We start from the raw sequence: 10,929 nt of genomic DNA, 5'->3' as shown, positions 1-10,929 counted from the left end.
GGATAAGTTCATCTGAGTCACCAGCCTCAGAAATTGCAAGTTAACAGCAGCTCAGATTTGAGACCAGATGAATACCACACAGAGTTCTAGCAGCAGACCCATCTCTAGAACATCTGTTAAGAAGAGCCTGCACAAATCAGGCCTTCATGGTCAAATAGCAGCTAGGAAACCACTGCTAAGGAGAGGCAACAAGCAGAAGAGATTGGGCCAAGAAACACAAGGAATCGACATTAGACCAGTTGAAATCTGTGTTTTGGTCTGATGAGTCCAAATTTGAGATCTTTGGTTCCAACCGCAGTGTCTTTGTGCGACGGAGAAAAGGTGAACAGATGGATTCTACATGCCGTGTTCCCACCGTGAAGCATGGAGGAGGAGGTGTTGAAGGCATACTGAACCAGCATGGACCCCAAACACAACTCCAGGCTGTGTAATGGCTATTTGACCAAGAAGGAGAGTGATGGAGTGCTGCGCCTCCACAGTCACCGGACCTGAACCCAATCAAGATGGTTTGGGGTGAGCTGGACCACAGAGTGAAGGCAAAAGGGCCAACAAGTGCTGAGCTTCTCTGGGAACCCCTTCAAGATTGTTGGGAAACCATGTCAGGTGACTACCTCTTGAAGCTCATCAAGAGAATGCCAAGAGTGTGCAAAGCAGTAATCAGAGCAAAGGGTGGCTACTTTGAAGAAACTTGAATATAAGACATGTTTTCAGTTATTTCACACTTTTTTGTTAAGTACATAATTCCATATGTGTTCATTCATAGTTTTGTTGCCTTCAGTGATAATGTACAATGTAAAAAGTAATGAAAATAAAGAAAACGCATTGAATGAGGTGTGTCCAAACTTTTGGCCTGTATATAAACACAATGCACGTTAATGTAAATTAAATAGAAATAATATGCTTATAAAGGCAGCTGAATACTTAACATCCTCATTATTGTCACACTAACTCTGTACCTGACCTGAGTGAGGGGGCAAATTATTCACCGTACCAAAATAGTTTAACAGATTCATAATTAATCAGACACAGCTGACCCATCAGTGGCCCCTCCATGTGTTTGCCTCCTGTCTTTGTGCTCCCTCTTGATATCAAGGCTGCCATTTCACTGCAACCAAAGGCAGAATTTCACTGCAACGACTGTGGAACAATTTGATTTTTTGACAGAATTAGGAACATATTAAATGCTTTTCTTCCCATCATCAAATGCACTCTGGTTGACTGCTAGATGTAACTTCAGCACATTAGGTGTTTTGCCATCCTTAAAATTAGTTACGGGAGAGTCACAGAGCTCCTGTCTCTCCACTTCTACTTCTCTTCCTCATCAGTGGACAGCCAGTGTATCTTCTTCGATCTCTGGTGAACTGATTGAACGAATGGAGACACTAATCAAGTTTGTTAGAGCCACACCTTTAATGGCGCTTACCCACTGCTAGTACCAGCTCCACTTGGCTCGGCTCAACTCGACTCGGCCTTGGTGCCTCGATCTCCTTTTTCCCTTGCAGATTTAGTATCGCCTCATGCGTGAAGCGAGCGTGGCTGGTCGTCATAGGGATGCTGCAGGAAACTGCAGTTGAAAGTGTGTTGCTTTTGATGCTCAAAAATTAGTTTCAAAAGAAACTGAAAGCAGCAAAATAAAAACACAGCTGGCTAAACTACTTAAACACAACAAGTTTGTTCAGGACATGACGCAGTGATTAGTGACGATTCTCTCCGACCAATCAGTAGTCTGTAGGTTTTCACAACACCTTTTGGTATCGCCTCAGCCCGCTTGGAACCTCGACTGAGATGATACTAAAAAAGTACCTGCAGGTACCAGTGACTTTTATTCATAATGGAAAACCATAAAAGGCAAGTAGAGTCAAGGTGAGTCAAGCAAAAGGAAAAAAGCCACATTCTCTCTGACAACTCACACAGCCATTCATAATCTATCTAATCTAAACAGATCTGCTCTCAAATTCCAGAAAAAACACACACACACACACATTTTCAGACAGAAGCATCTGAAGGTAAACATATAAATGAAATAAATGAATTAAATAAATACATGATTTCCTAAAGTGTGGGGGCATTTAAAACATTTAAACATCTTCACAAACAAGCCCACATTTAAAAGGCATAAGCTTTGTTTTTTCTCTTTGAAGATCATTTAATAACTTCCTTTCATCTCTCGTTGGTGTGTCTTTCTCTCTTTAACTTGACAGCGTAACCTGTCCTTCTCCTGTGTGGAGACCCACACCTTCCCGGTCTTTTTCAATGCGACCAGCTTCCTGCAGCTGCCAGGTCGAGCCAATCACAACACAATATCGGTGAGCTTCCAGTTTCGTACATGGAATCCCGATGGGCTCCTCTTCTTCAGTAATCTTGACGATGGCACGCTGGAGATCTCCCTCGAGGACAGCAAGGTTGCTGTTCATATCAATGTGACGAAGACGACCATGAACAACCGGGTAGACTTATCCTCAGGTGAATTTGTCCACATGTGCACCCACATAAACACACACCACACAATGTAAAAGGATATCATTTGTAACATTTCCACATTGAAATTTCTAGGAAACTAGACCCATGTTATTTATTTTGTAGAGTGGTGTACTTACATTATCCCAAATGTTTCCAACAATGGGCAGACCTAAAAAAATCAGTAATTTTGTAATGGTCTGTTACATTTGGCACATTTGATACATCTGTCAATGCTGTCATATCCCCTTAGCCCTCTCTAGTTGCTCTTACTTCCAGGGGAACACGATGATCGATGATAGATGATAGGTCAGAGAGTTAGGAAGGAAGTCGGAGAGCGACTCTATTGTTTACTGTTGTTTTTTTATTCCTCACTCGTGATGGACCATGATTATTTGCTATTTGCTGTGCGTTCTGTCGCCGAAGATGTCCCTGTAAAGCGTAAACGCATCGGTGAACCAAGCGACCAAAGGGTCACTATTTTGACCACAGATAACAGCGTTGGGCTGCCCCACGATAACGATTACATGTGACACATAACATTAGCTATAGTAGCTTTATGGGGAGTTAACATATCTAATAAGTTAGCAACTACTTAGCTACTTATAGTTTCTTGGCTATTTCAGTAAAATAAAATGACATAACGTGAACCGATGCAACAAAAATTAAAACTTTAACACATTACCCTGGCCATAAACATTATTTCTGCCTGAGTCACATCAGATTTTCATTGGCAATGGTGGTTGGTGAGCAATAAAGACAAAAATTGCCATGATCCCACGCTACTTTGCTACAATATCAGCGTCCAGATTTTGTTATTGTTTTAATTGAGAGACCCCTAGCGGAAGAAATTATAAACTATGTGTTGAAACGAGAATCTGTTTTGGAACTGCATTTATTTTCAATCATAACACTAATTAGCAATTATCACTATTGTATCCTCTGTTGTATTCCAAATATGTCATTGCCACAAATCTACTACGGAAATATGAAGCATTTTTGCTTCCCACTGACGTTTATTGCATAGGGTTTAGTGTTGGGTAAATATATGGATGTTTGTACGACAGCTAAACTGACTTGTTGCACATCTGTATTTGGCTGGTTTGGTACAGTTTAAGACAATGTCCACATTTAGAAACTTGCTGAAAAAGAGATGCATACAGAAGGTGCATTTACTGTTGAAGGTCTGACTTAGCTCATATACATCCTGGACTTAATTTTACCCTCTACTCACTACTGAGAGACTCATTCTGTCTTTACTTTTACAGAATTAGCACACAACTACAACGTCCCATCAAAGCAGTCATGTTTACAGTCCCGGTCGAGATATTCCTCTTGGTCTAGGTTAGATCTCCCCTCTCCACAAACTCCATCTTGACATGGTCTTGATTTATGTGGTCTTGAGCCCAACAACATTAATGAGGAGGGTTTCCAACAAATAAAACATATAAAGAACGCTTTCAAGATGTGGCTACATGATCCAATTTTTCAGCTTTCTCTGTCACGAATGATAGTCTACAACGTAAAGAAAACAACAACTCTTATTAAAGATGGTTATGATTACTGGTAAATTAAATCATGCTTAAAGATGTGTAGTAATCAAGTAGAATGCTGCCCTATTGCAAGGACAGGGTTTTATGGCGTTTTTCCATTACATGGTACCTCCTCGACTCGCCTTTTTTGGTTTTCCATTACGAAAAAAAAGTCCCATGTACCTGCTAACAGGTACTTTTTTTTAGAACCACCTCGGTCAAGGTTCCAAGCGAGCTGAGGCAATGCTGAAAGGTGACGTGAAAACCTGCGGACTACTGATTGGTCGGAGAGAATCATCACTAATCGCTGCGTCATCAGTGCTAGCGACAGACGGATGGGGGGGGCCTGAACAAACCCGCCGTGTTTAAGTAGTTTAGCTCCAACTTCTTTTAAAACTAAATTTGCCTTCTAACTGTGCCAACAGCCCCATGCCGAGAATCAAAAACAACACACCTTCAACCTTCTCTGTGTGTGTGTGTGTGTGTATGTTGCGTTAGGTCATGGCAGTTTCCTGCTACAACGACCAGCCACCTTCACCTCACACATGAGGCGGTACTAATCTGCAGTGGAAAAAGGTCAAGCAGGTACCATGTAATGGAAAAACGCCATTAGTATTTGAGTGAAATCTTTGAAAAATCTTCTTTTGTTCCCCTTATCCCAGCTCCTCTTTTACCGTTACGTTACTCGGATTTCCTCGCTTTCTTTTTTTGTTTCTTTCTTTCTTTCTTTATTTCTTTCTCTTCCCCTCCCTCCCTCTCCTTATACACACTCATTTATTCTGTCCACTGTTCCTTTAATAGGCCATTATGCCCAGGGGTAGGGATTATTACAGAGTTACCCTCTAGGCTAATTGGGCTTGAGCCTGCGATTACATCAGTATTACTAGAATACACAGACACACAAACAGAGAATTGTGCACACAAACACACGCTCCCTCCTTTGATTTTGTTATTAGTATCTCTCAGAAAGAAAGCCACACTGGCTCCAATGACACAGTGGGAGCTTAGTAGACTTGTAATGAAATGCTTAGTCCTTCTTAATGGCAAATACTCTGTGAAGAGACATGCAGATGTGCACACGCTAGGAAGTAAAGAGTGAGCAAGAGAAAAGAGAGGTTCTTACAGAGAATACACGCTCCTGTTTTCTTTTGGGATAGATTGCTTATCAAGCTATTTAGCGTGAGCTTATTCATACATATAATCAGGCATCTGCTGGAAGGAAAACCGCACAGAAATACTCCACTGACTTGCAGCCCCCACAGAACGTTCCTTCTTATGCTAATGCATGAAGAGTTTTTTTCCACACACTGGTGCACCAACCACTCAGTAGGCCTCACCAGGAGACACACTTTGTGTCAGTGATGTATTAGTCTTTGATTTTTGTCTGACCTGTTATCTGTGACGTAAAGAGTCTTCAGAGAAAGAACATGATTAGGTGAACTCTCATATCACATGCACCACCTGATATTTACCACTATGTTAATGTGATGTGAATTTTTTTTTTTTTTACTGTCAGTAACTTGTTGTACTACGTAAAGCTTCATTAACCAATATTTTACTTTTCCTAAATTAACATCGAATCAAATGAATCAAAGGGAAGGAGTTGCAAGCACTACAGTTTTCACTAACAACGAGCACCGTTGTTTGCAGCTTTCATTTCATTTTTGATTTGATGTTTCAGACAACATAGCAGAGAGATTGAATTACTGCGAATGTAATTCAGAGACAAACATCTAACAAGCCCATGAGACACAGATATTGTTTTTTCTCAGGGGTTCTCAAGGCAAAAATTGCAAAATAATGTTGAGCATTTCACTAAGGTGGGGAGTAATAGGACTCCAACAGGACGCCAATGTGCTATGTTTGCGCTGGGTGTGTCAGTAATGCCAGACAGTGTGCTAACACATTATCCAATAAAATATACCCAGGCTCAGAGATGAGTTTGCTCTGGAGCCTTCTTATGTTTGTGGTAGTGATTAATGTGTATGTATTGTAAGAGGGGGGATATTTAGCACTGGACCAAAGGGATAATTCATCAATCTTCTTTATGCACGACTGTATTATGAGCATTACCCTCAAACTACCAGCTAGTAATTTCCGAAAGGGTTTCTGCAAAACCCAAGTGAATCAGCAGGTGCAGTATTAAATGGGAAGGTAGATGAAGGATGGGAGGTGATGCATAAATGCTATATGGCTCTGATGCTGTAAAAATTACCTGAATTTCTCTTCATAACCCTATTCTGTCCGCAGTGGGTCCCAGGTCATTGAAACAAATATCTCTCTCTGATTGGAGACAGAGTGACAGTTACAGTAGCTCTTATCTTACTAGGAACACAAACAAATGAACCCTCTTATATACAAATATTCAAAATGCATGTGTGAGTCTATGACGGTTTGTGTGTGTGTGTGTGTGTGTGTGTGTGTGCGTGTGCGTGTGTGTGTGCGTGCGTGCGTGCAAAAGCGCTAAAGCTCTAAAGCCTTTGTTTGTGACCTGCTAAAACATGCTGTTCTTTCCTTTGAAAAAACTTTGAACATTTCATCCACTTCCTCCTCTCAAGCATAAAGACGAGGATGAAACTAAAGGCAAGATGAGGCCTAGATTAGACTGTGGGTATCTCCTTAACTGTGTGTGTGTGTGTGTGTGTGTGTGTGTGTGTGTGTGTGTTTTAATAAATAGTGCTTAGTTGTCATTCCTAAAGGGACTCTGATCTAATTTTCCCATCACTTTGCTTTTACTTACTTGTTATCTCTCCTCTTTTGCTTTCATCACTCATTAGTAAGAATTATACAACAGCTTGGTTTGATTGGGGCTGGAAAAATGTTGCCTTGATTGCCATACACCAGGACCAAAGCACGTTTTCATGTGCCCAGATATTAATCAAAACCCTATTTTCCACGTTACCATGAAATTATCCACTGAACCAAAGCCAGTGAAACATGCTACTTCTGCACCTGATAGCTGCTGATATTTGTCTTTTGAGTATGTGTTTTGTAGATGCTATCCTCTTATCACCCTCTTGATTAATTATCAGATTATTTGGCGCCATCATTGTTTCCATGGAAACAATGCTCCACTGTCTCCAGTGCTTTTGCAGAGACAGAGAAATCTAATTGGACACACCAAATTGAGGAAATATGTTTGTATACTATTGGTTGGTTGTCAAAGAAGACAAAAGGTGTAAGTAGTGATAGTGAATCTTGATGAATTAAATGTTAGTAGAAAACATGAATTGAATGGGATTTAGCTCACTGCATCTCCTTGTATGATTGACTGTGACAAGTAACCAAATAAGAAGAGAATCTTAAATGCATCTAAGTATTGACACAAGGCAAATTCAGAAATGCTTGTTCCTTGAAGAAAAAAAAAATGCTTTTTCCCACTCCTACATACTCCTACACACGTCATTAGTAGGGTCCAGGTCCAGAGGCAAAATATTACCAATTTCCTGGTTTCATTTCCAACATTTCATGTTGTCATTGCTTTTTTAATTTCCTTTCAGTACTTTTACACATCTCTTCTACTGTACATCATTATGTCATGAAAGAGGGAAATGTGTCATGCAAGAATTCGACAATGCCACAGGTAGCATACACTTTTGATTAAGGCCACCTCTAAAGCAGAAGGTTTTAGCTGTTAAAACGGTGTGAGTGTGTGTGTGTGTGTTCTTTGATGCATGCATTCAACATCAGTTCCTTTTGAGATGCAACATTTTGTGTGTTATCAGTCACACATGCACAAGCTTATGTGCACAGTCCATCTAGGAAGCATTAGGCATTACAATAATAGAAAGGCCTGAGGCGTAGATTTGAGGAGAAGAAAATATACTACAGCCACCCACGATTATAATGTTCCATTCCCCCGTGTGTGTGTGTGTGTGTGTGTGTGTGTGTGTGTGTGTGTGTGTGTGTGTGTGTGTGTGTGTGTGTGTGTGTGTGTGTGTGTGTGTGTGTGTGTGTGTGTGTGTGGGCAAGGCTTAATGTGTTGTATTCTCAGGCTTTGTGTGGTTGGCATATTGGCATAAGTGAACATGTGCAAAGCTCTTCAAACCATCTTGAAAGCTGAAATGTTTAGGAGTGTAGGAGATGGGGTGTAATTTCATGAATGCCAGAGGGCCTCATTTATACTGTACATACAGGATCAACATGTAATAGAAACAGTGGGAGAGAATAGGAGAAATGAAAAACTATAGGAAAAGGAGAGAAAAGAGGAGCAGTAAGGATGAGAGAGGATGTGAAAATAAAATAAAAGTAGGGGACACCCCAACAACAATAGGACACTTGTGGTTAGGAAGAGAATAACACGTAAAGGAACTTTAACACAATCTTCAGGGTGAAAGTCCTGTGTTGTTTGAACCATCTACCACCCCGACCTACCTCCCTGCGCAGATTTGGGGATTTTCAGTACTACTCGCTGCCGCAATCGCTCTGGGATTTTGAAATAGGCTTTCCATTAAAATACATTACTTGTAAATTTACATTACATTTGAATTAAAAATAACCACATCAATGTGACCTTTACACAAATACATTAAATAACGTGACAATTTCACAAACTGCCATGAGACTGGGCTGGAATGTTTTAAACTAGGCTGTCTCTTATTAAAAATACCTGCAAGTGTGCTTTCCATCTCATCCAATTTTTTCCCAGTGAGATGTAGTTCAGTCTCATCCAGCTATTCCCTAAGAGCTGTCATCTCTTTCTTCTGCGCCTGCATTTCCCTTTCACTGGTTGTCTCTCTGGACACCAGAGCTGCCAGTTCTGCTGCTTGTACTAGAAGCAAGAAAGTCAATCATTTCTTAACTGCTCTTTCAAGATTTTGCAATTACCAATTCTGTGATTTTGTTAATTACATACCAGAAATCAGTCCCTCTGCCTCCTCCACTTTTTTTCTTCTGGAGCTGCTGTTCAGTCTTAGTCGCTTCCAGCTCCGCTGTAATCGCTGTCACCTTGTTTTCAGTGGACGTCAGTCTGGAGCTCATCTCTAAAAGAGCACAGAGGCTGAGGATTAAGATCTTTCAGGTGATGCTGTCTGAACTAACATTGAAATTGCTGCAGTGCAGTTACAAGTGTGCAAGATGGTTTTGAGCATGATTCAAGCAATTGCAACCTATTATACATCTGCAAATAATTTTCTAATTTTAAGTTGTGATGGAGAATTTTACAGACATGACCAAATGATGATGCAAGAAAATAATTTGCGGGTTATTAGTCATTGTTTGTTTGTCGATATACTACCCGAGTTCTCTTTCTTGAGAAGAGCCACTTTGTCTCTCTGGGTTTGCAGTTCAGCTTTGATATTCGTCAGTTCCACCTTTTGTTCCTCCACCATGTATCTCAGAGCTCTCAGCTCATCCCAGATATCCCTCTCAGTCTGACCACTGGTCTGTAAGCCTGGGTCAGCTCCTTTGCTCTATCCTTGAGCTGATGTCCCAGACAGACAGAACAGAAACACCAGCAGCAGTGAACCCCTCATTGTGAACCTCACCCCTCGAGAAATATCTCAAAGAAGTGAAGTGGAATCAATTTTTTTCAGGGTACAGATACTATAAAAAATGTCTTCCACTGACATGGTCGAAGAGAAGACTATCTTATTATTTATATTCTTCAGAGTTGGCACAAGAAGGCCTTCCCTGACCATATTTAGGAAGGTGAGCGGATGCAATGGTCACAGCTGTTGTTTAATTTCCATATGCTGACACAGAAGAAAATTACTTAAATGAACCCACTAATAAGCATAGAACATGTAGTTGTATTTTGTTACATGGTGGCCCTTATATTGGACATAAGTAGTGCTTTTCTCATAAACTTTATCACTTGTCATGTTTATGCAGATGTAATATGTAATGTATGTTAAATGCCATTATAGGAAGCACTGGTTTAATGCCCTTTCAGAATTGTAGAGTTGATTACGTCATAAAATGCATTTGCTGACTCATGCTGACAAAATTGGGATAATAATACTAATAATAGTAATGATGCACACTACTTACCTAAATAATAGTTTTGTCTATTGCTTTATTTCCCTCTGATAATGAGAACTGGGATGAAAGCCATCTATTTTCCACATGTATACTTTTTTTAGAGCACAGCCTAATGCAAAGGCATGCACTGTGTAAAGCCAGCTGTGTCATTAGCTCTATAATTTTCTCTCTATTGTGTTCTCACTCTATACCTCAGCCACTTTGTCACTCTGGCATGGATGCTGAGTCTTGCTGACAGTCAGCGCCACCCTCTTTCTATTCTCCACTCCCTTTAGCTCAGCCCAGATGTCAGGGATGGCGGTGCTGGTCTGCCCACTTGTCTGTCTGCGCATTGGCTCAAACCCTTTATGCTTTACTAGACTTTCTTTGACACTTTGGACTTGAGCCCATTCCTCAGTCTGCACAATGGCAATAGTGAAAGTAACAGTGTGAGTAATGGAAAACTTCTGATGCTCAAGAAGGTCTCTCAGTGACCCAATCCGTAGAGTGCTGAAGCCCGAGCAGCTGCTGTTGGTGTCATCCAGTTTGCCTTCAGCTAAAGTTTAAGCATTTTATCTACAAGGTCAGGCACTTGGCTGGTATTCCTCTGTTACTGTGATAGACTAACTTTAGATTTTACTGTTGGTACACTTGAGACTTTACAGTGTGAAGAATGCCATGTGTTGAAGTCATATCTGCTGTCACCATGGTAGCAGGGGCAATGAACACCATGTGTCAACACTGAATATGCATCTGTGCGTTTTTGAGTGTGTGCAGTACACATACATTTTAAGTGGCAGTTTAAAAAAAAAAACTAATTTTCAATGCACAAACATCCAATTGATGTGCCAATGTGAAATTTTGCAGTTCAATTTGTTGCTTTTGTCATTACAATTTCATGCATTTCGGATGATGAAGTGAGAATGGTGCTTTTTGGATGCTTTTGAATGTGTGTAGGCCTTAGTTGTCCCCTAATACC

At 40.6% G+C, this 10,929-nt stretch overlaps 1 protein-coding gene across 2 annotated transcripts in view; it reads left to right on the top strand.

The window, feature by feature from the left end:
• cntnap2a (contactin associated protein 2a) overlaps positions 1-10,929 on the top strand; it is a 351,650-nt gene that overhangs the window by 203,046 nt on the left and 137,675 nt on the right. For both annotated transcript variants that reach the window (XM_032503457.1, XM_032503458.1), the window contains exon 9: positions 2,202-2,463. In XM_032503457.1, the coding sequence (XP_032359348.1) occupies positions 2,202-2,463 (262 nt within the window). The remainder of the gene's footprint in view (positions 1-2,201; positions 2,464-10,929) is intronic.

This window comes from Etheostoma spectabile, chromosome 22 (genome assembly GCF_008692095.1).
Source record: "Etheostoma spectabile isolate EspeVRDwgs_2016 chromosome 22, UIUC_Espe_1.0, whole genome shotgun sequence".
In the NCBI taxonomy this organism is placed as follows: domain Eukaryota; kingdom Metazoa; phylum Chordata; class Actinopteri; order Perciformes; family Percidae; genus Etheostoma; species Etheostoma spectabile.
The sequence above is the reverse complement of the archived record's forward strand: the minus strand, read 5'-3'. Positions and strand labels throughout refer to the sequence as shown.